The 27,690-nt window shown below is 45.0% G+C and overlaps 1 protein-coding gene across 3 annotated transcripts; it reads right to left on the bottom strand.

Moving 5' to 3' along the window:
• Positions 1-382: 382 nt before the first annotated feature.
• On the bottom strand, positions 383-25,023 carry IRF8 (interferon regulatory factor 8). 3 transcript variants are annotated; one of them, XM_029608074.1, is made up of 9 exons: positions 24,857-25,023; positions 23,397-23,570; positions 13,334-13,517; positions 12,711-12,793; positions 8,755-8,863; positions 8,162-8,212; positions 7,316-7,687; positions 5,770-5,885; positions 383-831 (listed from the first exon to the last, which is right to left on the bottom strand). In XM_029608074.1, exons 1-9 carry the CDS (start codon positions 24,860-24,862, stop codon positions 658-660), a joined length of 1,269 nt encoding a protein of 422 aa, XP_029463934.1. In that variant the 5' UTR covers positions 24,863-25,023; the 3' UTR covers positions 383-657. The 3 variants fall into 3 exon arrangements, with proteins under 3 accessions (XP_029463934.1, XP_029463933.1, XP_029463932.1); XM_029608073.1 differs by lacking the exon at positions 24,857-25,023 and adding an exon at positions 24,015-24,257 and having other exon boundaries at positions 12,720-12,793; XM_029608072.1 differs by lacking the exon at positions 24,857-25,023 and adding an exon at positions 24,015-24,252.
• Positions 25,024-27,690: the final 2,667 nt, after the last annotated feature.

The raw sequence follows: 27,690 nt of genomic DNA, 5'->3' as shown, positions 1-27,690 counted from the left end.
TGCCATTTTCAGGAGAGACCATGAGCTTTAACCGTTAAGAGAAATAAAAAAAATACCAAATGGACACACAGGGCTGTGGAGAGGAAGGGGTTTCCATGCTGGCTCCATCACCCTGGGCCACCTCCACCTTGTTGCTCACTCATTCACCAGACAGCACCGACGTAGGTGCCACCGGCAGGACTTGGATTAGGGAATTCTGATTAGTTTGTTTTGTTTTTATTAATAATGATCAAGGAGGTGAAGGTGGACAGTGTCAAGACCTCTGCGCATTCCCCCCCACTCTCTCTTGCTGCTGGTTTGCTTTCTTCGAAAGTGTTAAAAATATATCTCCCATCTCACCCCAGCCCCAAAACAGGAATTTTGAAGTATGCTATTTTAATCATTTTGGGGGGGGGGGGGGGACTGAATCCACCCTCTGCAGTTTATTTATTTATTAAACAGTCCCATGTCAAAGCATTTCTTACAAAGAGGACCCCCAGGTCCTCTGCCAGGGCCATCCCTTTCTGGAGAGAGCGACATTCCTCAAAGCCCTTATTCCCACCCTGAGAGCTGCCCTTAGCAACAAGACACAAAGATTAAAAAAAGCACCTCACGGCGTACCAGGAGGCGGCCACAGTACAAAAATCAGAGGGAAGCAAAGTAAGAATTTAAAAACAATCATAACGCTGTGATCTGCTGATTCTCCCTAAAAAAGGACCTTTGGTGCGTTCCACAAATGTCCTGCAAGATGTGAGACAGCTGTTCATTTGGGGCTTCTTCTGGTAGCAGCAGACTGGCATTGTAGACCTTTCCCGGGTCTTCCAGGAGCTGCCTTATCCCCAACTGTTCGATCTACCAGAAAAAGAAACGCAAAGAGATGAGAGATTGTGGAATACGAGATGAGAATACATAACTCCTGCTTAAAACTGGCCCTAGCTATTTTCAAAAGTGCAATGTTCAGATGAAGTCTCATCTATGGTTTGTGATACTTTAATGCTGGGAGGGAGAATCCAGGGCTTATGGGAGTGGGTGGGGGTCACTCCAGGTCTTCTCACCGGCTCCAGCTTCCTGATGGATACTGCACTTTTCATTCCACCCGAGGCGGTCTGTCCTGCAACCACAGGACAGACTGATAATATGCTTTGGATGGCAGAGTTAATAGTTACAGCGCTTTGGATGGCAGAAGAGATTTTGGATATGAAAAGAGATTCTCTCTTCCCTAAAAAGGGACAGCTACAGCCTTCACCTAAGGGTAAACATCACAAGTAATATTCTTGATCACCATGCAGCCTTCCATAATCCATGCCTGCATGAGTGTAAGAGGGTAAGCATCTGGCATCACAATACCAAGAGCTCTTTATTGGTCTGATCTCAGCCCTTCTGATCACAGATTGTCCACTAAGTGGGCATGGGAAGCTAAATCCCCCAAACCAACCATTACTTGCACGCAGATGTCAACATCACCTCATCTGATTTAGCAAAGGTTTGTCCCAAAGCACAAAGAACAGAAGAAAAGCAGAGTCGGACAGCAGGATGTTAGTCCTCACACATGGGCGACATCAGATGGAGCCCAGCACAGAAAACATGTCACAGTTTCTAGAACTTTGACTAGGCACACAGTGAGCATGCCCAGCATGCCACCATTGGCACGTCCACACGGTGTCCCTCTTCAGTTCCGTAACATAGCATTACGACAAAAAATAAAACAAACAGGAGAAACCCAACTTTGCGGGGTGGCGGGCGGGTTTCGTGAGGACTACCATCTTGCTGTCCTAGGAGAACACCTGTTACAGGTAAGCAACTCTTCCCCCCCCCCCCCAAGACCAGCAGGATGATAGTCCTCACATGGGTGAATCCCACAAAAAAAAAAAAAAAAAGAGGGACACAACCCACAAGCAACAACCAGGTGCCAACAGGCACAACCACAGTGCTGTTGTAGGGGGGGGGGGGGGGGACACACGTCTGAACCCAAACAATGGGCTGTAGGTAGGTAAAGCTGGGTTCGACACTTCAAAGATATTCCAAAGGACAGAATGGCTGACCCTACTATCACGTCGGCCATCCCTATCCAGACAGTAGTGAGATGCAAATGTGTGGAGAGAACGCCACATCACAGTCTTGCAGATCTCCTCCACAGTAACTGCTCACAAGTAGGCCACCGGCACTGCCATGGCTCTGACAGAATGAGCCTTGACCTGACCCCCAAGATGCAGTCCTGCCGAGGCATAACTGAAGGAGATGCAGTCTGCTAGCCAAGTGGATAGTGTCTGCTTGGCAAAGGCAACTCCCAATCTATTCCTGTCAAAAGAAATGAAAAAGTTGGGTGGACGGTCTATGGGCTTCTGACTGCTCCAGATAGAAGGATAAGGCTCTCTTGCAATCCAAACTGTGCAGTGCACATCCGCCTTGGTGCGAATGTGGCCTGGAAAAGACTTAGGGTGCGTACACAAGACCACCCGGTCAAGACAAAACTTGGAATAAGATGGATAAGTCACTAAGGCCTATAGCTCGCTGACCCTGCGTGCTGAAGTGACAGTCACCAAAAATATGACCTTCCAGGTCAAGTCACAGGTGTGCAGTGGCTCAAAAGGAGCTTTCATCAGCTGAGTTAACACCATATTGATGTCCCAAGACACAGCAGGAGGCCTTCAACTGAAGCAGGCCCCACATCAACCATACAACTATAGGCTGTACAGAATTGGGCGTACCATCTACACCATGGTGGTATGTGCCAACTGCACTAACATGAACTCTGATAAAGCTGGTTTTTAAGACCAGCCTCCAAAAGGTGCAGAAAGTAATCAAGTAGTTTCAGTGTGAGGTAAGAGAAAGGATCTAGGGCCTTTTTCTCACATCACATGGAAAATCTCCATTTCAGTCCATAGGACTTTCTAGAGGAAGACTTTCAGGAAGCCATCAAGACCTGACACACATCCTCAAAAAGATCAAGAGGCTGCAGAATCAGCCTCTCAACATCCATGCTGTGAGCAACAGGACCTGGAGGTTGGGAAGCCACAGCCTGCCCTGATCTTGCATGAGATCTGGGGAAATCCCCAAACTAATCAGTTTCCAGATAGACAACTCCCGAAGGAGTGGAAACCAGATCTATCTCAGCCAATGAGGAGCCATGAGGATCATAGTCCCTTGGTCCTCTCGAAGCTTCAGGAGAGTCTTCGTAACTAGAGGAATCGGAGGAACTGCGTAGAGGAGACACTTGCCCCACTGGCAGGCAAAGGCTTCTGAGGTTGGTTTGCAATCGAACCTGTACAGGGAGCAGAACTGAGTCACCTTCCTGTTACAGGGGGATATGGACAAGTCCACATCTGGGCTTCCCCAGAGACAGAAGATCTGATTCGCCACTCCCTGGTTCAGGGACCACTTGTGAGGCCTGAAGGCTTGACTGTCTGTCCACTATCACTCTCCGTTCCGGCCAAGTACATGGCCCGGAGCACCATCCCGTGGGTCAGAGCCCAGGACCAGATCTAGACCACTTCCTGACACAAGAGGTACGACCCTGTGCCTCCCTCCCTGCTTGTTGTCATACCACATTGCTACTTGGTTGTCTGTCTGGATCAGGACAATTGATCTCTGAAAGCCCATAGAGAGAGTACCTGATCACCCTGAGCTCCATGAAGTTGATTTGATATTGTGCATGCAGAGCCCGTCGACATGAGCACCTAGCTCAGGGTGGATGCATCCATGGTAAGAACAATTTGTGTAGGGAGATTTTTTTTTTTTTCCCAAAAAGATATGCCCTGCTCCAAATTTGAGAGAATCCACCACCAGGGCAAGTAGTCCTGGAGAGACTTGAGTGATAGTCTCAACACGTGTCGTGCAGATACCTGCTGGCTCTGTTGAATCACCTCTGCTATGGGCGCCAAAGTGAGTGCCCAGGAGCATGGCAGGAAGCCTTTCATCTGAGCCGTGTCTAGCAGGGCTCCTATGAAGCCCAATCGAGGTGATGGGCTGAGATGGGACTTTGGGTAGTTGATGACTCCAACACCCACATAGTCAAGCACAAGGACTGAACTGCCCCTGCCTGATAGGTGCTCTTGATCAGCCAATCGTTCAGATAAGGGAAAACATGCACTCCCAGTCCCACAGCCAGACACTTTGTGAATTCATGTGGGGCCAATTCTAGCCCAAACAGCAACACTCTGTACTTGAAGTTCTGTTTTCCCACCACAAATCTGAGATACTTCCTGTGACCTGGAAAGATCTTGATGTGAATTAAAATAGAGGGAGCAAAGCCAGGAGGGGAATTATGGTGCCCAGGGAAACAATCTTGAACTCTTTTTTTTTTTTTTTTTTTTTTTATTAGAAACTTGCTCAAGGCCCTCGGGTCTAGGATGGGATCCCCCCCTGCTCTCTTTGGAATCAGGAAGTACTGGGAGTAGAATCCCTGACCTCTTTGCCCTGGTGGGACAATCTCGACTACTCTGGCCATTAAGAGGGTGGAGAGCTCCTGCAACAGTACCTCCTGATGTACTATCGGCTCCCAAAAACGGGCACGGAGGAGATTTGGCAGGACACCCAATAGGTTCAATCAGTACCCTTGGCAGATGGACAAAACCCACTGGTCTGAGGTTATACTGGGCCACAGATTCGTAAAGAGAGCCTGCCCCTGACCGGCGTTTACCGTGATGCCCCCAAAGCAACCCTGTGGCGAGGAGTGCCCATCCTCCATCGATACCAGGGGTCCATGACATTCTCCACCGTTCCTGGTGTCAGTCAAGGATCCGAGGAAGATCTGGCCGCCCCTCATGCCTCCCAGCCTGTTTTGGCATTATCAACTTTCAAGGAGGAGTTAAGAGTGCAGAGTCCAGCTGGTGTCAATCGGGCAGGGCATTGCACCAACTGTATCGATGCCTGCATTTTCCCTGCTGCTGGAGCTTCTCAATGTGTTCATTGGTGTGTTACTGACCCAGCTGGTACCAGTGCTGATGCTTTCTCAGTTTCCCTCAGTGCTTGGCCCGGTCTTTCCCCGAGGTAGAGGTCAAAGATGATAAACCCAACATCCTCGAACTGGAATAGACCAACAGGGGCCTGTCCTCAGCACTCCTATCCAGTGGCGTCGATGCCACAAATGCCGATGTCTCAGACTCTTGCCCTGAAGAGAGAGTCTCCATCTTGTCGAGACGAGCGTAAAGTCCCTTCGGGGTCATTTAGTCGCACAGGCAGCACCCCCAGGCAGAGGATACACACATCATATGGGTCCATAATCCTCAGGCACTGAGGGCATCAACGAAAACCCAGACGAGGCCATAATACGACAGACACGGGCAGGCACCAAGGCAACACCGCCACGGGGGAATGGAAATGAAAGAAAACTTACCAAACCACTGAAAAACCTAAGACACAAGGGGGAACCAGAGAGGGACCCGCATCCAGAAAGATGCAAGAAAAACCCAAAAACGATCAGTGAAAATGTTTTCCCCAACAACTTTCTTTGACAAAACACCACGAGCTCAATAACCATGAGGCGAAAGCTCAGCAAAAAAAAAAAAAAGACTGAAGAGGAACCCCGCTCGGATGCGTGGGATAGGGCATGCCGATGTGTTTTCCATGCCGGGCTCCATCCGACGTAGTCACCCATGGGCAAGGACTACCATACTGCTCATCCTAGGAGGATCATGCTTTGTGGGAGCCGCAGCTGAGAGTGACCCATGCTTTTGTGGTTAGTGCAGCCTCAACCACCTCATTTCTCAAAATAAGAAAAAGTGACCTCCTTCTCCAGGCAAAGCTAAACTAAAAGACAACGGTGCCTGGAGGGCGTCACATTACTCTTACCTGCACAATGATTAACTTAAAGCGCAGCGGCGTCTGGTCTGGGAACTCTTCCCCAAAGCACAGCGTGATGCTGCTTTCTGGCAGGCGGCCCTGATTGCTGTAATAGTGCTGGAACTCTGCAAAGCAAGACAAGCGCTCAGCAACCACTCACTGGTAAGCAGATGCATAGTCCTAGGCATGCACCAACTTAGCAAACACTAGGGAAAGGCCGAAAACTGTCCTCCAGGCTCACACAGCTCATATTCAGTACAATCCATGAAAATTCATGGCAGGTACGAAGTGATGCGAATCTCTGCCAAAGCCACCTCCTGAGGGACGGACAGCCTGTGATACAGATTTTCTGTGTGGAGTTTGTTAGCAGCACAGGATATGGCTGGGACATCAAGGGTTAAAATCCTGGCTCTTCCTACCGACTTGCATGACATTAAGCAAGTTCCATTATTTCCCTGTGCCTCAGGAAACAACTGTAATGCAGCAACACAAAACTCCTGCAGTTTGTCTGGCTAAGTCTGAACTTACCTGGACAAACCACTTTCAATATGGACCCCCGAGGTTTCAGCTGAAAGTTCACCTAATTTTAGGGCCCAAAATGTAGGCCCCTGAGGTCAGGTACCTAAGTGCTGAAAATCATTAATATGCACCTGCCTGGTTTCCCACTCTAACTCTGCCCCAGCAAGCGCCCACTTTTTATGATCCTAAATTTAATACATTTTCAAAAAAGGAGCAATTTAGGAACTCAAAGTTGGCTCCTAAACCCTATCAAAATCAGCCCAAGTCTCTGAAATTAACCAGCTAAGCTTATCCAGCAGCACTTCTGTGCCACTGAATGCACCAAGAACGTGGCTGAAAACAGGCCCCTAAATTAGGAGCCATGGGGCTCAGGGGGATGTTTTGTTCATATCAGCCACGTTACTACCACTGTATACAATGTCAGCACTCAAATTGTTATCCATCCAGGAACTGTAGTTTTATGAGTTTTCTTCCTAGTGTTTTGGCCCAGAGATTAAACTAGGGGAGAAGAGAGGGGAGGGGAGTCACCTTGAACGTGCAGCCGGATTATGAAGCAACATACGGCATAATCCAAGAGGAGGTCAAACTTTTTAATGGCAATATGGGTGAAATGAAGCATCTGTCACGTGCTCAACCAGTTTCTCCACAAGCCTGAGCTTACACATCTGTCAGCGCTTCCTTACTTTCTCTTTTGGCAGGATCACGATGTAATCTAGAAAAGGGCCTACCATAATAATTACTTTTGATCATTCAAAATTAAGATTTAAGCTGTCCACAGCTGTTATGCAGTTAGTTTCTTCACCACAGCACACATCTTTTCTATGTTTTTGGGGTTTTTTTGTTGTTTTTTTTTAAAAAGTAGTGTGGTGCTACGTGTTTTGGTTTGCACCAAGCACTGAACGTTTTCAAGAACTCCCGGGGGAAACCCACACGCGGACCTTTCCAAGACAGCGAGACTGACAAGATAGGAATATGAAAACAGCAAAAAAAAAAAACAAAACAAAAAAAACACAAGAATCCGTCATCTCCAACTGACCTCGCAGGAAATGATTTGTGTCGAATATCTTGAGGACTTCGTCCCTCTCCAGCTTGGTGGGCCTGGCTCTGTGTGAGGTGCAGTTCCCACTCCAGAAGACCCTACCCTGGCACAGCCTCTTGATGAACACGCCCTGCCTGTTGCTGTGCACCAGCACCCCGCGCTCCAGGTGCCCAAACAGCTTCCTGGTGACCTGCCTCTGGCGCTCGTTCTGGATGCAGTCTGCCGAGGGGAAGCAGACACTCTCCATGCTCTCGCTGCCGCCCATGGGCAGCTGGTTCACGGTGATCCTGCAGCCGTCGGGGTGGGACGTGGTGACGTGGCCTACCAGCTTTCCTCCGTAATAGAAGCGGATCAGCATCTGGGAAAAGCCTAAAACCAGCGTTTGGGAAAAAAAAAAAAAAAAGTAGCCCGTGAAGTTCTAGTGTGATCATGTCTTTGTAAAAGCCAACACATCCTAAACGGTAATCTCTGGGGAGCCCGCTGTCCGTGATCCATCGTGTGCTCTGCCGCCCCCCTCTCTATACCCTTGACACATCGTGAATGAGGCACAGGGTCATTACTAAACACAGTACTGCAAATGTCATGAAACCATCTATTTGTTAAAACAGCAGGCTCATGAATGCCCTCCCAATGCGACAAGAATCTGTGATGCTCAGATATGCGCAATTATCCTATCAGGGTCTGTGTCCCTGCAGTAACAGCACGAGGCTTGTAAGGATACCCTACAGACAGCCAGGGGGCATGGCATGCACCTTATTTTTCTGTTAAGTAATCATATCTAGTCTCACAGATGCCAGAACTGTATTGAACAAGTGTCAAGCAATCCAATAATGTAAACTGTACCTGGGTAGCTTGGTTCGTAAACAGAATACCCATCCACTGTTGACACTGCACCTGAGAAATGAAATACAGATAAATTCATCTACCAGTTCCCAGCTCCAATTATTTCAGACGTCTCCAAAAGTGGCCAGCAGCTAACAACAAGCAAGACAGCTCAAGCCATGACTCTGCATGAGAGTCCACTATTTACAGCCTGAGAAAGCATGGAAGACCATCTGGTTAGCAGAATGCTCTCAGACGAGAGCAGCACATGCCATGCTCTGAAAACCAGTCACCCTCAAGAATAAAACACGGACAGGCTCCCAGAGGAATAGTAAAAACACCCAGGTATAGTTTGCCAGGTTTTTTTCCCTCTCCCCCTAGCCCTCTGAAGTCACCAGAGCTCTAAGTACGCCTTGCAGATTACCATAGTTTACAGGGCAGGAGTGTGCCAGAGCTTTATTCTTCCTGCAAGTAATCAGATCAGCTGCTATCCCTCAGGTACTGTGTGTGCGTGCATGTGCTTATCTCTTTGTGCCAGTAACACTCCCGGAAAGCAAACAGACACTGCCAAAGCCAGCTGGAATGACAAAATGTCGCAGGCGGACATTTCTTACCCACATTAGGTGGCTGGACCCACCAGTCTTGAGCTGGATGATTTCGGCAGGTCTCCTGTACTGGAGAGGGGCTTCTCTTTATTATAGTAAGGTATTCATCCGCTGGGGTCTGGCAAATAAATAGATCAGACAGCTCAGTAAGTGACATTCTCTATGCCTTAGAACAAGTTACATGAACAGATCTGTATCCATGCCAGTCAGTTTTCAGCAGGATAGCACCTAATAGGATGCCTCTCTCCTCTTTACCAGATGGGCAGCAGAGAGCAAAGCAGCATCCTTACACACAGCCCATATTTTTAAACAGAACCAGAGCAGTCCAGAGTTGCCAACCAACAATTATGTTGGCTTCCAGCCCAGTCAGTCACTGCACAAAGGCGCATCCTGCATTCCACATGAGCTTTTACAATAGAAAATGTATGGGAAGAGCTAAAGAAGCTGAAAGTGGACAAAGCCATGGGACCTGATGGGATTCATCCAAGGATACTGATGGAGCTCAGAGATGTTCTGGCAGGTCCACTGTGTGACCTGTTCAATAGATCCCTAGAAATGGGAGTGGTGCCGAGTGATTGGAGAAGAGCGGTGGTGGTCCCGCTTCACAAGAGTGGGAATAGAGAGGAGGCTGGAAACTACAGACCGGTCAGCCTCACTTTGGTGGTGGGAAAAGTAATGGAATCACTGTTGAAAGAGAGAATAGTGAACTACGTACAGTCCAGAGAATTGCTGGACCAGAGGCAGCATGGATTCACCAGGGGAAGATCCTGTCAGACAAATCTGATTGACTTTTTTGACTGGGTAATGAAGGAATTGGATCGAGGAAGAGGGCTTGATGTCATCTACTTAGATTTCAGCAAAGCTTTTGATACGGTTCCGCACAGGAGACTGGTGAATAAAATGAGAAGCTTAGGAGTGAGTGCCGAGGTGGTGACCTGGATTGCAAATTGGTTGACGGACAGAAGACAATGTGTGATGGTAAATGGAACCTTCTCTGAAGAGAGAGCGGTTTTAAGTGGTGTACCGCAAGGATCGGTGTTGGGACAGGTCCTGTTCAATATCTTTGTGAGCGACATTGCGGATGGGATAGAAGGTAAGGTTTGTCTTTTTGCGGATGACACTAAGATCTGCAATAGAGTGGACACGCCGGAAGGAGTGGAGAGAATGAGACGGGATCTAAGGAAACTGGAAGAGTGGTCGAAGATATGGCAGCTGAGATTCAATGCCAAGAAGTGCAAAGTCATGCATATGGGGAGTGGAAATCCGAATGAACTGTATTCGATGGGGGGGGGAAAGGCTGATGTGCACGGAGCAGGAGAGAGACCTTGGGGTGATGGTGTCTAATGATATGAAGTCTGCGAAACAATGCGACAAGGCGATAGCAAAAGCCAGAAGAATGCTGGGCTGCATAGAGAGGAATATCGAGTAAGAAAAGGGAAGTGATTATCCCCTTGTACAGGTCCTTGGTGAGGCCTCACCTGGAGTACTGTGTTCAGTTCTGGAGACCGTATCTACAAAGAGACAAAGACAAGATGGAAGTGGTACAGAGAAGGGCAACCAGAAAGGTGGAGGGTCTTCATCGGATGTCATATGAGGAGAGATTGAAGAATCTAAATATGTACTCCCTGAAGGAAAGGAGGAGCAGGGGTGATATGATTCAGACGTTCAGATACTTGAAAAACTTTAACGATCCAAAGACAACGACAAACCTTTTCTGTCAGAAAAAAATCAGCAGAACCAGAGGTCACGAGCTGAGGCTCCAGGGAGGAAGACTAAGAACCAATGTCAGGAAATATTTCTTCACGGAGAGAGTGGTGGATGCCTGGAATGCCCTTCCAGAGGAAGTAGTGAAGTCCAAAACTGTGAAGGACTTCAAAGGGGCGTGGGATAAATACTGTGGATCCATCAGGTCTAGAGGAAGTGTATAAAGAGGAGGCAGCAAAACACTGCACGGAGCGGCAGTAGCCACAGAGGCATTCACAGAGCGGGATGCCAGTGGCCAGTGGTTGGTGTTCCACCTTCACGGAGCGGAAGGATGGAGGCCTGCCATCTCCATATTTAAAAAAAAAACAAAACAAAAAACACAGGGGTGGGCAAGAGTAAGTATAATTAACGAAGAGTTCATAAGCTATAGGTACTACCAATTATTAGACTTATTCAATATTTGTAGATAGATAATGTGCTTTCAATGCATACTTCACTTTCAATACATATCCAACATAGCTCTCTGCTTCAACAGCAGGAGAGAAGAAAAAAAAATAGTTCTCGCATATCCAGCATAGCTCCCTGCTTCAACGGCAGGGGAGAAGAAAAAAAATAGTTCTCGCATATCCAGCATAGCTCCCTGCTTCAACGGCAGGGGGAGAAGTAAAACTAATAGTACACGCATATCCAGCATAGCTCTCTGCTTCAACGGCAGGGGAGAAGAAAAACTGATACTTCACGCATATCCAGCATAGCTCCCTGCTTCAACGGCAGGGGAGAAGAAAAACTGATACTTCACGCATATCCAGCATAGCTCCCTGCTTCAACGGCAGGGGAGAAGAAAAACTGATACTTCACGCATATCCAGCATAGCTCCCTGCTTCAACGGCAGGGGAGAAGAAAAACTGATACTTCACGCATATCCAGCATAGCTCCCTGCTTCAACGGCAGGGGAGAAGAAAAACTGATACTTCACGCATATCCAGCATAGCTCTCTGCTTCAACGGCAGGGGAGAAGAAAAACAACCAATAAGGGCTGAATAACATAGTCTGGGTAAAACAAATAAGCATGGGTGTAGCTTGCTTATTGCGGCGGTTACTTCCCCTACTACCCCTAACTAATCAAGCTTGATATTTCACTTGGATGCAGCTCCATCACTGCTCTCTACATTAATGGTGGGGGTGAAAGGGAAATAGAACCAAAGGTTACTAGGAGCCAAGAGAAACAGATAAATATGAGAAAAAAAAGAAGTGTGAGGCTTGCTGGGCAGACTGGATGGGCCGATTGGTCTTCTCCTGCCGTCATTTCTATGTTTCTATGAGCTAAATTATGGAAACAATGTTCAATAGCCGTTCTCGGTGCTAAGTATCTGGGGATTTTTGTGCCCGCATCACTTGGAGAATATGCACCTGTTATTTGTGCAGGCGGAGGAAGCTAAGCAATATCTGAAAATTCAGTTCTACGTGCATAGTTTACTCCTGTGATCCAACCAGGCCCCTGGACCCTTATATAAGCCGGCCCCAGGGCACACATTGTGAATGTGCATGCATGCTTTCAGCCATTATACACGGTGCAATTTTCACATCTCTGTAGTTACCAGACTGATGAAAATTGTCCCCTAAGGCAAAAGTGGATTAAAGCAGCGGTCAGCGATCCCAACAAGAGCACACTGCGACTACCTAATGCTACAAACTAAGGGCAATGGGTCTTCATCATCTGGAAAACAGACTGGAGCTTTAATGGCATCTGTTCAAACATTTACCTTGGTCTCTACATAACTGGATCTTAGGTTAACTGCAATTTACTGCTAGAAAGTCCCAGGCAGAATTCAGGGTGAACTTTTAGATTAAAACAGACTTGAAGAGTAGATTTATCAAAGATTTGTTCCAATGCAAGCATTTGTGGAATATGAACAAGATTATCCCAAGTAAGTGCAATTGGGAAAAATGCAAGCAGAACACAGCCACCTCGAATAACCTAAAGGAGTAATCTGAGGAGATATTTCACACAGAAAGGGTGGTGGATGCATGGAACAGCCTCTTAGTGCAGGTGGAGACAAGGCCAGTATCTTATCTCAAGAACACATGGAACAAGCACAGGGGATTGTAGAAATGAGCTGGTGTGGATGGGCAAATTAGATCGCATGGTCTTGTTCTGACATCCTGTTTCTTAGAGCACTGTGGGCTAGTCTAGTGCATGCACTTTCCAACATGACTGGCGGAAACCTAGGAAAGCATCCAGAATTAGAATGGACGGCCACCTCTTTTACCAGGTCATCAATTTCAGACTGACTGCAGTCCATGTCTTCACTCAAGCTGCTGCTGTTTGCCATGCCGATTTTACCTGAAGCAAAAACCAAAAGGTAAGATTCTTAGAAGACAGACCAACACAAACCCACTCGCCTGGACTTTTAAAACACTCTTCCATTTCTGCACTGCAAGAGCCTTCACAACAGAAGGCACCAGACATTCCCATGCACTGCCTGCGCATCTACTGCAATGAGAAACAGAAGCGGGAACTCAAGGCCACACGCCGAGGGTGCAAACGCAGAAAAGAATGCTGCATACTCTGGCGACACCCGTGTGCCATCAGAGTCACGCTGAGAAGAGCGGAAGCTTCTTACCAAAGAGCGTGTGAAGGCTCCAGCCAAAGAGCACCTTAACCCACTACAAGTCGTACTCAGGTGTGTCCGGCTAACCACTAAATTATTACCCAGAGCACCTTACCTGTGCAGCCGAGGCCAATTATTAAAGCTCACAGGAAAAGCTGCAGCACCGTAAGCATAGCAAAACATTCCCTGCTCTCTACTGGGATGCCTCCCTCGCTAGTTCCTGCACCCATGACAAGAAGCTCATACTAATAGACACGCACACTTGCACTTACATTTTTGCTCTTCATCTGGAACAATTCTGTAAACTTTGTACGGCTCAGAGATGTCCAGCTGCGATCGGTCGGTCACCTCCTCAAAGTCCGGGCTCTTGTTCAACGCACAGCGTAACCTGGTCTTCCAGGTAGCGGGCTCAGCTTTGTCACCCTCTTTAAATTTCCCTTTGAACACCGCCCATGCCTGAAAAGTAGTTATACCATGCAGCTGAAACAGGGTGTTTCACACCTACCAAAATAATCAACTTTGCCAGACGGTCGGGCCCACCAGCGATTTACCACCTGGTTCTTTAACTCTGTTCTGAAAGCTCTCGATTTCTGCTTATTTTTAAAATGCAAAAAAAAAAAAACATTTTGGCATCATATAATAGAAACACTAGGCCACTCTTTGGTTTACCTCCATTTGAATGGTGGGCTCAGTTCCCAGAGATTTCTCTGTCACTATCTGTGGTCCTGAGTCACTTGTTCATCTGCACAATTGCAAATTCTTGCTCAATGTAGCTACCCATGTTCTCAAAACTGTACAGCTATAAAAGTGATTAAGCACAGTGCCTGCCACTATAAACAGGCATTCAGTCAATGGCCTACATGCTACATGAACAAGATCTCTTATTAAAAGCTCAATACTGGTCTTGGTTTTGCTTGCTAGGACTGGATACTGGCAGGGTCCCCAGCATCCGACGTCCACAGGGCCAGCCCCTTCTTTCTCCTCAGTCTGGATTTCCCTGGGAGGACTGCAGCCTTCACTTTGTGCAATTCTGAACCAAAATGTTGCATAATGTATATAACAAGCATAGGGAAGAGCTTCTCAGAGGTCTGAAGCCTTCATGCAATCCTTCCAATCTAAACACCCTCACAAGGAGGTGGCTGCTGTACAGCTTCTAAAAAGGGCACAATTTAACAGGGAAACGTTTCAAATGTTGCATTTTTCCCCCACACTGTCAAGGAGAGGGGTCTGCAACCACAGGTGGTCAAGTGGTTGGAGCCCTAACATATGGATTAGAGATCTCAGGCAAGTCACTTTAGCATCTTGCAACTCCCTTTATCTTAAAAGTAAATTAGGAGACACGCGGAAGATAAAGAAATTAAAATATATTCCTTCTCGTTTCTCTCCTTTAGAAACTTTCATGCAATTCAGCACTAAAAACCTGCTACTAGGTCATCCACCCTAGAAGTGTTCCTGTAGTCCTAACTATAAGCACGATAACGCATGCAGAGATCCAGTTTGCATGGAGTGCTTGTATCCATAGAATGTGCTTCGTTTAAAGATATCTGTTCAGGCGCTCCGCGGAAAATTTCGTTTTCCCACGGTTCGCTTTTTTTTTTTTTTCTCGCAATTTGACGAAGTGCATTAGTGCGCACTAACAACCAGTTAGGGCGCATTAACATCTAGCTAGTGCGCACTAACAGATTAGTTGGTACGCACTAAAAAAAAAAAAAAAGCAACTTAAAAATTTAAAAAGTATCAATTCAGAGGAGTTCGTTAGCTAGAAACACAGTGAGCACTAATTGCTATTTCTGCGCACTAAGAGAAATGCAGTGCATTACTGCACACTAATACAAAATACAAATTTTGCCGAAATTTTGACTAAAATTGCTTTGTATATCGGCGCTACCAAACCATGACGAATTAGACAATATCGTTGACATTGTCTAATGCGTGAAAAACAAATGCACATCCCTATTTACCACTAGGTCACAACCCCATAGCCTGAAGAACAAAAACCTTCTTCCCCTGCATGTGCCAGAATGTGATCTGCCCTAGGAGTGAAAGCATCATCTGAATGTACTATGAGCTGGTCCTTCCAAACAAGGAATAGATAAGCCAACTGTGATCTATCAAAAAAGAATCAGCCCAGTCTGGATAGGCATGCAGCACAGGCTGGGCTAGGACCTGCCACAGAGATGCACGTCATCTGCACGTGTCTGTGCCTTTGTGAAGAAAACATCCATAGTTGCCACTTATCACAAGCAACGCATTCTTGTTCACGGAATCCCGGGCCGATGAAAGGAAATCTAATTTTGATGTTTAGGCCATTATTTGTTGTGTTATTTTCACTTAAGTTTGCAAGAAAAGGAAGTTCCAGTTACAATGATTCATTTCTGGTCCACTTTTAAGGAAGAGGCAGACGGGAGCTCTGTTCTATTAGTCATGGCTGTAAACTGCCACAACAAATCTGAAAATATCCTCATGTTTGTAGATGAGCATTAACAAGACCCTTCATTTTAGAAAATAAACCATTAAGAAACACACCCTGGAAATCAATGGTCTCCGCTAACTTTAGGAGAACTTTGACGCTTACATTTTTTACATATACAGACAAGGAAAGTCAGGACCTAGCAGGCAGAGACAATAGAACATCTCCACAGCAAACTCAGAATAAAGTCAGGTATTTGCTGGGCTCGTCCACTTAGATACAAAGAAATATAAGGTCAGCTAGTGAGCTGTAGTAAATATTGACATGAAGTACATATGTTGGTCTACCACTGAACGGTATAGAGAGGGCTTCAGTAGATCCTGAATACGAGAGAGCGCGCAAACTTCGCTGCCTGCCTACATATATCTTTCTGTGCTCAATCTAGCGCTCTGAATGATCAGGGTACAGCTTATTTAAGGATCACCTTTCCTGGTAGGTCCCACCTCAGGCTCTGAGGTCTGCACACAAGGCCTCTCGTTAGCCCTTTCACAGATCAGAGCTGTTCCTTCACCTGAAAGGTACTAATGTTGTGGAAGGCTCTTTCGAGAGAAACCCCTTTAGAAAAGCATTAGATTTTATTTATATATATATTTATTTATTTATTGGGTTTATATACCGGAGGTTCCTGTATAATATACATATCACCCTGGTTTACAAGGAACAAGAACTATCGCTTCATTTAGCGGTTTACATTGAACAGATTAATCAAATTAACAAATTAGTATATATTGCTAAAACAGTTAATAAATAACATACTAGTTAATAAATAAAACGTGGTTATACGAATATAAACATGATTAGATATAATATATATGATTAGATACGAAATGAATAAATAACCTGATTAAATGATTAAGTACAATTCAGTAAAGATCTCTTTGTGAAGTTATATGCTATGGGCTGGGGAAAGAGCAAAGAGCGACTAGTCTGAAACATGTCTTTCTTCTTGCTCTTAGGTCTCAGAGAATGCCTGTTTGAACAACCAAGTCTTAAGTTTCTTTTTAAATGTAGCGTGGTCAGGTTCAAGGCGAAGGTCTGGAGGTAGCGAGTTCCATAGTGAAGGGCCCGCTGTGGATAGTGCTCGTTTCCTCAGGGAGGATTTCGCCGGTTGGGTGATTAGTCTGTTCTGATACGCTCTTCGAGTTGGTTTCACGGAGGTGTGTGGTTGAATTTGAAACGTTAAGTTGAGAGGGGCGATGTTGTGTAAGGCCTTGTGTATTTAATCGGCAGCCAATGGAGGTGATGAAGGATTGGGGTGATATGATCTCTTTTTTTGGCGTTTGAGAGAATTCTTGCCGAGGCATTCAGGACCATCTGAAGTGGTTTGGTGGTGCATGCTGGTAGGCCTAGGAGGAGGGAGTTACAGTAGTCCAGTTTCGGGAGTATGATGGCTTGTAGTACCATGCGGAAGTCTCTGTATTGAAGGAGTGGCTTTAGTTTCTTTAAGGTCTGTAGTTTAAAAAAACATTCTTTTGTTGTGTTATTAACGAATTTGTTGAGGCTGAATCCGCTGTCTAAGATGACCCCTAGGTCTTTTACTTGTTGCGAGGTGGAGTGCAAGGAGATATCCGGACGTTGGCTAGGGATAGGAGGTGTGGGTGGGACATAGTTTTCCGGTGCTATAAATAGGATTTCGATATATATATATATATATATATGTATGTGTGTGTATATATATATATGTATATGTATGTATATATAATGTGTGTGTTTGTGTGTATATATATATATGTGTATGTATGTATATATATGTATATGTATGTATATATAATGTGTGTGTTTGTGTGTATATATATATATGTATATGTATGTATATATAATGTGTGTGTTTGTGTGTATATATATATATATATATATGTATATGTATGTATATATAATGTGTGTGTTTGTGTGTATATATATATATCTATGTATGTATATATAATGGTGTGTTTTTGTGTATATATCTATATGTCTTATGTTAATGTATATAATGTTGTGTTTTGTGTGTATATATATATATATATATATATATATATATATATACATACATACACATACACACACATACATACACACACACATATATATATATACATATATGTTAAGAGGATTACCTGGTGTTCAATTATAATTATAAACCCAATTTTTACATGTGCTTATATTTTTCTGTTTTTGTGATTTTATTGTGTAGATGGTTTTAGAACATAAGAAATTGCCATGCTGGGTCAGACCAAGGGTCCATCAAGCCCAGCATCCTGTTTCCAACAGAGGCCAAACCAGGCCATAAGAACCTGGCAATTACCCAAACACTAGGAAGAACCCATGCTACTGATGCAATTAATAGCAGTGGCTATTCCCTAAGTCAACTTGATTAATAGCCGTTAATGGACTTCTCCAAGAACTTATTCAAACCTTTTTTGAACCCAGCTACACTAACTGCACTAACCACATCCTCTGGCAACAAATTCCAGAGCTTTATTGTGCGTTGAGTGAAAAAGAATTTTCTCCGATTAGCCTTAAATGTTGTCTATATGCTTCTATTATTCGAAAGTGAAAATAACCGATTCAAATTAACTTGTTCTAGACCTCTCATGATTTTAAAGACCTCTATCATATCCCCCCTCAGCCGTCTCTTCTCCAAACTGAATAGTCCTAATCTCTTTAGTCTTTCCTCATAGGGGAGCTGTTCCATTCCCTTTATCATTTTGGTCGCCCTTCTCTGTACCTTCTCCATCGCAACTATATCTTTTTTGAGATGCGGTGACCAGAATTGTACACAGTATTCAAGGTGCAGTCTCACCATGGAGCGATAGAGGCATTATGACATTTTCCGTTTTTGTGTTTTCTCTCATTTTTACTACTAGTGTTTACATAACAGTTGTGTTATGACTGCTGCCTTTGTTTTGCTGATTGTGTTTTCATGGTTTTTAGTTTGTTTTTACAGAAGAGCAGTTCAATGAGTATGCAAACATTAACTCGTTGTTGAGAGCTGTGCAGAATGAATGTCAGTCATTTAGTCCTATAACAAGGTCTCATCTACATCTCATTTGCCGATTATTTCTATGCATCCAGTCCTGACAGCACTGCACTTTACCTTATGCAATAAGCAATGTGAGACCTCGTTATTTTTTTCATAACTCAGTTTTACAGCTAAAGCACGTTAGAAAAAATAAAGAATTTATCATTCCAGGAAAAGCACAATCTAGTCTAGGGCAACACACTGGTAACTCGAGACTTTGCTTGTGTATTTGTTTGCTTTAAAAATCTGTTATTTACTAAGGTCGAAAGGAAAAACCCATGAGACAAATTTTGCAATACAAGTAAACCCAGCAACATAGGACAAAAAGCTAAGGTGGTCAACTAAACTTGAAAGGCTGAAGAAATCCCTAACTAGGTGAAGAACTACAGGCAACAAAAGGCAGAAACATGGATAATGGTGACCAAATGATAGCCATTCCTAGATTTATAGGATGTTAGACAAATGGTTTCAAGACAACATTTCCTGTGCCTAAGAGAACACAACTTCACCCAGGAAAAGGACAGGAGAGTCCTTGTGGACAATACACTGAAATCCTCAGCCTATAATTGACTATTTACCTCACTGTCTTATGGACATCTATATGCTACTCATCCAGCAGTATATGCACCAATCTCATTTGTTTGTCAGTGGCTAAAACCTCATTCTTTTCATATGCATCAACATCCTTAACTTGGATGCAATGTTATCTTATAAAATCTGCAATTTAGCTGTACCAATGTTATTATTTACTCATGCATACCAGTGGCTTACAACAAAAGGGGAGTCTATGTCTCTCACCCACCCCGTGCTTAATAGCACTGCACACCACCTTGGGTAAAAGCATATTTATGTATTTAAAAACTTTTCTATACCGTCGTTTAGTCATGCACCATCACAACAGTTTACAGGGAGGCACATACATTCATGATTGGGTAAAAATCTCTAACAAAGTGCCAATAACATTTCGGTTACATGTTTTACTAATAAAATTAAATGATAGGTGACATGGATCTTGTCCATTTATATGGTTACGGGGTAACCATACAATTATTGTACTTTATACTGATTATCTATATTCTTAGTAGTTAAGTTGGAGAAAAAAATAAAATATGCAAAAATGCATCTGGTGACTTTGTGCTGTGTGTTGAAGTTCATTTGCCTGTTCGTTTATATTTCTTATTCTCCATTCTCACTGTAAAATGCTTTTTTGAAAAGCCAAGTTTTTAAACTTTTTTTTTTTTTTTTTAAGAGTTTTAAATCTCTCTGTAATCTTGTTTCGAGTGGCATTGTGTTCCATAGTATTGGACCGGCTAAAGATAGTGCCCTCTCTCTCTTACTTGGGTTAATCTAGCTGTCTTGACTGAAGGGCTTTATTGGCTGATCTGAGATTTCTCTGGGGGACATGTAAGCGTAGTGCTGTGTTTAACCAGTCTGCTTTTTCTTCGCTGATTAGTTTGTGAATTGTGCAGAGTGTTTTATATTTTATATATAGCCAGTGTAATTCGGCAAGTGTTTGGGTGATGTGATCTCTTTTGGTTTTACCAGTAAGTATTCTGGCAGCAGAGTTTTGTAGGATTTGTAGTGGTCTAATTGTTGAATATGGTAATCCCAGAAAACGTGTGTTACAGTAATCTCTGCTAACGAATATGAGTGCCTGTAGGACCGTTCTAAAGTGTGCTTGTGTTAGCCTCCAGAGGATCATAGGTTTGGCGTAGCCTTCTTTAACATTTAGCGGATATGTGTTGCCTAAGGCTGAGTTCCTTGCCAATTATTATTCCTAGGTTTCGAGCTCTCTCGGCTAGCTCTACTTTCTGATCATTTTTAAGTTTGATGGGGTTTTGAATCAACTCAATGTTTTTTCGTTCAAGATGTATAAATTCTGTTTTTTTTTTTCAAAAAAAAAAAAAGGCAGTTATGCCCCCTCTCAGCCATGTCTTTTCCAAGCTGAAGAGCTCTAACCTGCGCAGCCTAGGGACACTTTCCATCCGCTATCATTTGTTGCCTTCTTCTATACCCCTTTCAGTTCTGCGATTTTTATTTTATTTTTTTTTTTTTACATGGGATGTCTAGAACTACACACAATGCTCAAGATATCCTCAAAACATTGCTTGATAGAGGTAATATAGTTTGCATTTTATTCTCCATTCCTTTTCAGATCATCCCTAAAATTCTGATTGCTTTTTTGACCGCTGCCACATATTTTGTTCCTGGAAAGATAATACATAATTAAGTGAAATAATTTATTATTAGGAGTTTATAAAATCATTAGTGGGGTGGAATGTGTAAATAAATGCCATACTGGGTCAGACCAAGGTCTGTTGGGTCCAGTATCCTGTTTCTAACAGTGGTCAGACTGGATACCAAAAAGTTGATCTGATTTTTGTTTCTCACTCCCTAGTCTACCTGACTAATCATATTTTATAGCCTTTTTCTCCAGGAACTTGTCCAAACCACTTTTAAACCCCGCTATGCTAGTTGCCTTGACCACATCCTCTACGCATAGAGTGAAAAAGTACATTTTACAATTTGTTTTAAATCTGTTGATTAAGGTGTCATGAAACAGGCCCTTGTTTTAGTATTTTAAAAGGTAAATAACCGTCATTTCTTATGTTCTTATTGGTGAGTAAAGATACCAGCGCCCAGCTGCAGCACGACACCATCTTAGCCTTCCACAGGGCAGCTGATACCTTGGATCAGTACAAGGACCGTGCAGACCTGAATCTCTGATCTGCTACCATTCCCAAGTCATCAGCACTCCTCGGAATTTCAGACCAGAAGGATAGAGCACACCAAGATTACTCTGTTAGTGAACACAGTCTGCAAGCCATGCAAAGTCAGATTGACAAAGGTGTGGGTTAAAAAATGGTGCACTTTCCTAACACACACATTAAAAAAAAAAATTGTAACTCCTGATGCAGTAAGTTAATGCTCTCCTAATGCTTTGGGACTTAAAGTGTATTGACTGGAAAATGCCCGCACAAACCAGTTAAAATGTACATTCAGTACAAGCTGTTCACATATTTTAACTTGAGGAGCCTCTTAGATATGATTTGTGCGCACAAAAATCCTGTTTTAAGCACAAATCCTCTTTTGTGCCTTTTTGGTTGCATAAGATACACAATCAAAAGTGCAGGAAATTTTTGTTCACATCATATTTATACACAGAAAACAGGCGCTGTGTGTGCAAAGCATGTTTTCTGTACACAAATCTTGCTTACAGGTCCTGTCAGAACTTCAGCTTTTGCCCACAGACTGCCACTAGCACTGGATACTTAAATCCACCTCTGACCAGAATTAAATTTCCAATGCTAAGAAAATATGAGTTATGCCTGCAAACCTTTCTGAACTGGTGGGAAAAGGGGGGAGGCAGTTAATGCTTTCATTGGCATGGGATTTCCATGTGAGGGCGCTAAAACATGACAGTTGCACACGAAAATGTGTGCAAAACTCCTTGCTACTTCAGAAGTAACATTTGCACAGAAAAAATGTGCGCACAGTTGCAGGTAAAAACGGCGAGCTCTGCTCAGTGCACCTTATTACACAAGGCCCATTCTCAAATCATCTTTATTAATCTGCAAGCGTTCCATACATTTTGTAAGAGCTTAATCCTAGAAAGAGTCCTGTGAAGCTTTGAAGCCTCAGGCAGAATATCACTACAAGCTTGGCAAGTCACTTGCTCAGTTCACAGAAGGCATCAAGCCATCAGGTTCAGTGATTTTGTTACTCACAAATGGGCCGATACAGTACAGCGCACTGTTAGCCGGCATTTGGACGCACCTTTTCGACGCGCTAGCTTTACCCCTTATTCAGTAAGGGGTAATGGCGCGTCCAAAACGCACGTCCAACCCCCCCGAACCTAATAGCACCCGCAACGTGCAATTGCATGTTGATGGCCCTATTAGGTATTCCCGCGCGATTCAGAAAGTAAAAGCCACATATTTTACTTTCAGAAATTAGCTAATTTCTCCGGGCACCAGGAAAGTGCACAGAAAAGCAGTAAAAAAAAAAAAAAAGAAAATTAAATTAAATAAATTTTGAAATAGGCCCGCGGCTTGAAAACCGGACGCTCATTTTTGCCGGCGTCCAGTTTCCGAACCCGTGGCTGTCAGCGGGCTCGAGAACAGACGCCGGCAAAATTGAGCGTCGGCTGTCAACCCACTGACAGCCGCTGCTCCTGTCCAAAAAGAGGCGCTAGGGACGCGCTAGTGTCCCTAGCGCCTCTTTTTTACCGCTAGGCCTAATTTAAATAAATTTATTTACTGAGTCGCGTGCATGGGAGAGCTGGTGCTCGCCCGCTCTCCCGCATTTTTTACTGTATCAGCCCGAAAGTTTTCTTTGGGCTGATCCAGGGAGGAAGGCAAAAAAAAAAAAAAAAAAATTTCAGCCAACTGTGTTCCATAAGTTAAAACAAAACAATTCCTCTAACCCTAAGAGCAGAATTATTGCAAATCCCCATCAACTTGAATCTCACCAAATCTGAGTAGTCAGCAAAAGCCTTCAACTAAAAAAAATCTCATCCAATCCAATGTAAAAAATGTTTCGTAAAGTGACAAGAACAGTCTTGATGAGCATGCTCTCCAAATTTTAAACCACTAACAGCATGCTTTCCAACTTCCATGCAACCAGAAGGCAGACAAACCTTTATATCTGCAGTATAGAGCCCAATTTTCAAGCCAGTCATAGCTCGCTCCCAAACTTTAAAACACTAACATTCCTGTTCGTTATAAGCACTAATAAAATTATGTCTTCAGTCTATTTGTTTCTGAACTCCTCTTTCCCATTATACAACACACTTTGGGTAATACCACCTCAAAAAAAAAACCTACTGATGCCAATTATAAAACCACAAGTGTGTAAAAAGTACCTTGAAAATGGAGGCATCCACTTCCTGATTATAGTCCTGTTTCCCAGCGTGCTTCCAGGGGATTCGGAACAGGCCCTTGTCATCATTTTCCCAGATCAGGCCCGGATACATGCCACTGTCAATCTGTTCAACCAGCCACTGCTTGAGACGCCGTCCTCCGTTTCTATCACACATCTCCAAAGCAAAGGTACGCAGCAATATATTACTGACCTGAAAGGAACCATTACTCTCACACACAAATGCTGGCCAGCAGCTATATGGAATGAATTTCACCAGTGGCTTTCAAGGATTACAATAAGTGTCATGCTCTGTAAGCATAACTTGAGCGGAACATATTAAAATTGCTGAAAATCATATCAAGATTTAGATTAGACTCTACTTAAGACAGCCCAACAGTAAGAATCATGACAAGTCCAGGAACAGAAGGGTCAGATATGGAGGCAGAGGAAGAGAAGTTGGCAGCCTAAATTTCGCTGCTTACGGTAAAGGTTCTAAGTGAAGAAGGCAGCAAGTTAGTCTAAGACCATAATGCACATCTTTTTATGTCAGAGGCCAGCTTAGGCAATTTCTTCTCACCAGTAGGCTAAATGCAGTTGATCAGATCTGCAATATACTTACCCTGCTGCCCTGCTGTGTTTTCTGTACAGCCATGACAAAGGAAAGTATTTATGCAAAAAGGGAATGCCTATAATTTAGTACTGTATTACAGTTTTCTTAGGTCACATATGCAGCCTAATAATAGCATTCTACCTTTAACTTCTTCCCTCCTAGCCAAATGGCATAGCAGTGATCACCATCTCACCCACTAGTTTTCTACGTCCCAGAAATGGGTATAGAGAATCTAGGATCTCTTTCTTGCTTAAGATAAGCAAGGGACCCCGGCACCTTAGAGAACTGCATCCAGCTCCTCACTAGCCACCTTTCACTCTCTTCACAGTGCGCTGCAAAGCTTTTGCTCCGAGAAGGTGAACTTTGCCGCGGTGCGCAGACGAACGGATTTAATCCTTTCAGCGCGCGCCGCCAGCCTCTGGGCAGGACTGGAGCAGGTGCTGGAAACCTCCCAAAGCAGCCGCGGGGGCAGGCGGTTAGTGGGGGTCTTCCCAATTCATTCCCGCTCTGTTCCTAGCACAGAACACTTACAACGCCCGGCAGAGGGTGGGGGATTGGTGCTCGGCGCCGATCTCAGCCCCAGTGGAAATTAATCCCCGGCGCTACAAGGTGCACGCAAGAGGCTGTCCCAGGACTCAGAAAACCGCCCAGCCCGTGCTGCAGCCCCCGGCCCGAGCTGCCCTGGCACAGCAGGGGAGCTGACGTCCCCCTTCTCAGAACAATGACAGTCTAAACGGGCCTCTAAAACATTTCACGCGCCCCCCCCCCAGCGTGAGGAAACGCGTTTCCCAGAGCCGCCACTGCCCGTCCTCCTGCCTCCGGCGGGGTGAGAGAAGCGCGCCGGCGCGTACCTGCATCGTGGCGCGAGCCGCCCGGCAGCGCTCCAGCCAGCAAGACTCCCGCCTCCCCGGGTCTCGGTGACAGCAAAGCCCGCGTGCCCCGCTCCTTCACGCGCCTGGAGCTCCTCGAGCCGCACGCACGCACACCCCGGGGGCTGCTGGGAGGAAAGGCCTGGCGCGCGCGCGAGCGTGCACACTCCCACAAACGACGCCCCCGGCTTGCCTAAAGAGAGGGAAGCCAGGAGGCGAGCGCCGACCAATCACGGCCCGCTGGGGGCGGAGCCAATCTTCCGCTCGCCCACCCGCCTTTCTTCTAAACGCTGCTTTTTTCCCGTAAATAGGACGAGCGCTAGCCGCCTCGGGTGCACGGGGAAGAGGGTCAGCTCTCGGGGAAGGGGAGGCTCTGGAACCCTTCTGAACGGAAACGAATTGTTTCCTTTCCCCCACTGCAGCTGAAGTGGAAGATGGAGGCTCCTGCTGGCCGGTTATTGAGGGTGCAGGGCACGGGTCATCCCCCAAGCCCTGACCCCGCCCGGACAGGTCACATCTACCTTGAGGATAATCCTCAGAGGTCTGCTAGTACTGGGAAATTGCCTGGGATCCCACCACCACCACAAAATAGCCATCAATAGTGGCATGGCTGGTACCCAGACATGCAGCCTCCTACTCTCCTGTGTGGCCTTTCCAATCAGGTCTCTGCCACCACAACCCGCTGCACCAATCTGGTCAACACGAGGAGTGCAAAAGCCTGCCAGACAGACCCAATTGCATAGTAATCTGCATTTCCACCAAGACTGCTAACATTTCAGATTACCCAGTTTGCCGTTCATTCTGACAGCCTCCATATTCTTCAATCAATCGTTTGAATAGGGTATTCAAATACTCTAAACACATACTGTAGGAAGACACCAGCACTTTATCAGAATGAACCCTGCTTGGCACAGAGAGCAGAGGAACAAGATAGAGAGGTTGGGTAAAAGACATGCGATGCTGCTGGTGTTAGTTTTCCTATGGGAAGTTATTTGCTCATCTAACCAAAAAGAGCTGAAATGCCAGCTGTCCCCATCCCCTCCTCTAGCAACTCCCTGCCCCCCACCCCCCAAAAAAAGGTCCAATTGCCCTGACTCCCCTGGACCCCCTTTCCTCCCAAAGGGCAACAGCCCCAATCCCAACTCCAGCCCCCCTCCTCCCATAATGGTGCCTCAAACTTTGAACCCATCAAAGTATATCAAAGGGCCCCAAGGGAAAATATCAAAGGTGGGAGGTTGTTGACATTTGGGGTGGGATCAGGGGGAGAGGACTGGTCTTTGGGGGGGAGGGATTTCCTTTTGGAGGAGTGACTTCCCCCAGTAGTAAGCTGTTAACATGCCAAATCAGCAGAGTAGCAGTTTGCTATGGCTGAACAACAGGAGCTGAATTTAACATGCTAAAGGTGCATGTTAAAGTTAGTGCCTTCTCAGGGGCCCTTACTACATACCACAGTAATGACAATAAGTCCATTAGGATTCTATGCAGCTCTTTAGCCAATGCAGGAGCAGTAAAATTTAAAGCATCCATACATGCGCAATGCAATGCACATTTTGCCTGGCATTAGGGCCTTTCAACACAGCATGTTAACGTGCTTTAGTCCACAGGCCCCATGGTGTGTATAAGACCACTTTCCCTTTACATGGGAAAATAGACCGGGGGCAGGAAGTTTAGTAGCTAGGATCACTCTATTTCAGGTTTTGAAGGCCAAGAGAGGAACGATACCCATGGCCAGATTTAAGAGTCTGACACCCATAGGCGGTGTTGGAGAGTGGGAAGTGGGAGACCCTGGAGAATGGAGATTGGTAGGAACCCCCACACCACCATCACCTCTAAAAGTCCCAGAGTGCCACGGCAACATCCCTTTGACATGGACTGGAGCAGGCTACTTCTTGTCTTGATAAGTTGCATTCCTCTTTGGCCTGGGTATTTGGCGCCTTCAAAATTTTGCATTTGTACTTCCGCAATAAGGATGTTCTCTTTAAAGGTCAAAGTAATTGGATGTTTCCAGATATCTGAAGAGCTAGACGGGAGCGGAGAAAGAAGTTCTTGGCAATGAAACCTGAAGTTCTAACCTTAGGGGCTACTTGTGTTGTTTGTTCTGCTTGGAAATGTGTGGTAACTTTGGACTCTTCACGTTTTTTTCCTCTTTGATCCATCACAGTTGAGGCATTTTTTGGACTCCAAACATAGTATTGTGATCTCTACCCCTTCTGCTACTGTGAAATTGTAAGAATTTGGTAGTGCACTGCTTGGTTGCCTTCATCCTTTTTATTTAGTAAAAATGTTTGTTATTTTGCCATGCCCTGTGATAGTATTTATTTATTTATTTTTGGTTTTTATATACCGGAAGTTCCTGTATAATATACATATCACTCCGGTTCACAGATAACAGAGATAACTATCGCCGGGATGGCGGTTTACATGGAACATATCGAACAGTTAATCTATTATAAAGTAGAATACAAACTAAGATCTACTAAGAACACATAAATAAAGCAAATAAACATTACAAAATTGCTGTGGGATGGGAGGGTTGTTATTCTTCCTGCTCTTAGCTCTCTGGGAAAGCTTGTAGGAAGAGCCAAGTCTTGAGTTTCACTTTAAACGTGGAATGGCACGGCTCAAGGCGGAGGTCTGGTGGTAGTGAGTTCCAGAGCGAAGGGCCCGCTGTGGATAGTGCGCGTTTCCTCAGGGAGGATTTTGCTGGTTGGGTGATCATTCTGTTCTGATATGCCCTTCTGGTTGGCTTTTTAGAAGTGTGTAGTTGGAGCTGGAAGGTTAAGTTGAGTGGAGAGATGCTATGTAGGGCCTTATGA

The sequence above is a fragment of the Rhinatrema bivittatum genome, chromosome 7 (assembly GCF_901001135.1).
Source record: "Rhinatrema bivittatum chromosome 7, aRhiBiv1.1, whole genome shotgun sequence".
In the NCBI taxonomy this organism is placed as follows: Eukaryota; Metazoa; Chordata; class Amphibia; order Gymnophiona; family Rhinatrematidae; genus Rhinatrema; species Rhinatrema bivittatum.
This window is presented reverse-complemented; position numbering and strand designations above follow the sequence as displayed.

Excerpts from the sequence above, each read along its gene's own strand:
- IRF8 (XM_029608072.1), bottom strand. The coding sequence starts at position 24,047 with ATGGCTGTACAGAAAACACAGCAGGGCAGCAGG. Across the intron at positions 23,571-24,014 it reads AAACACAGCAGGGCAGCAGG|ATGTGTGATAGAAACGGAGG; the intron begins GTAAGTATATTG and ends TTTGCTTTGGAG. Across the intron at positions 5,886-7,315 it reads CACAAATCATTTCCTGCGAG|AGTTCCAGCACTATTACAGC; the intron begins GTCAGTTGGAGA and ends CTTGCTTTGCAG.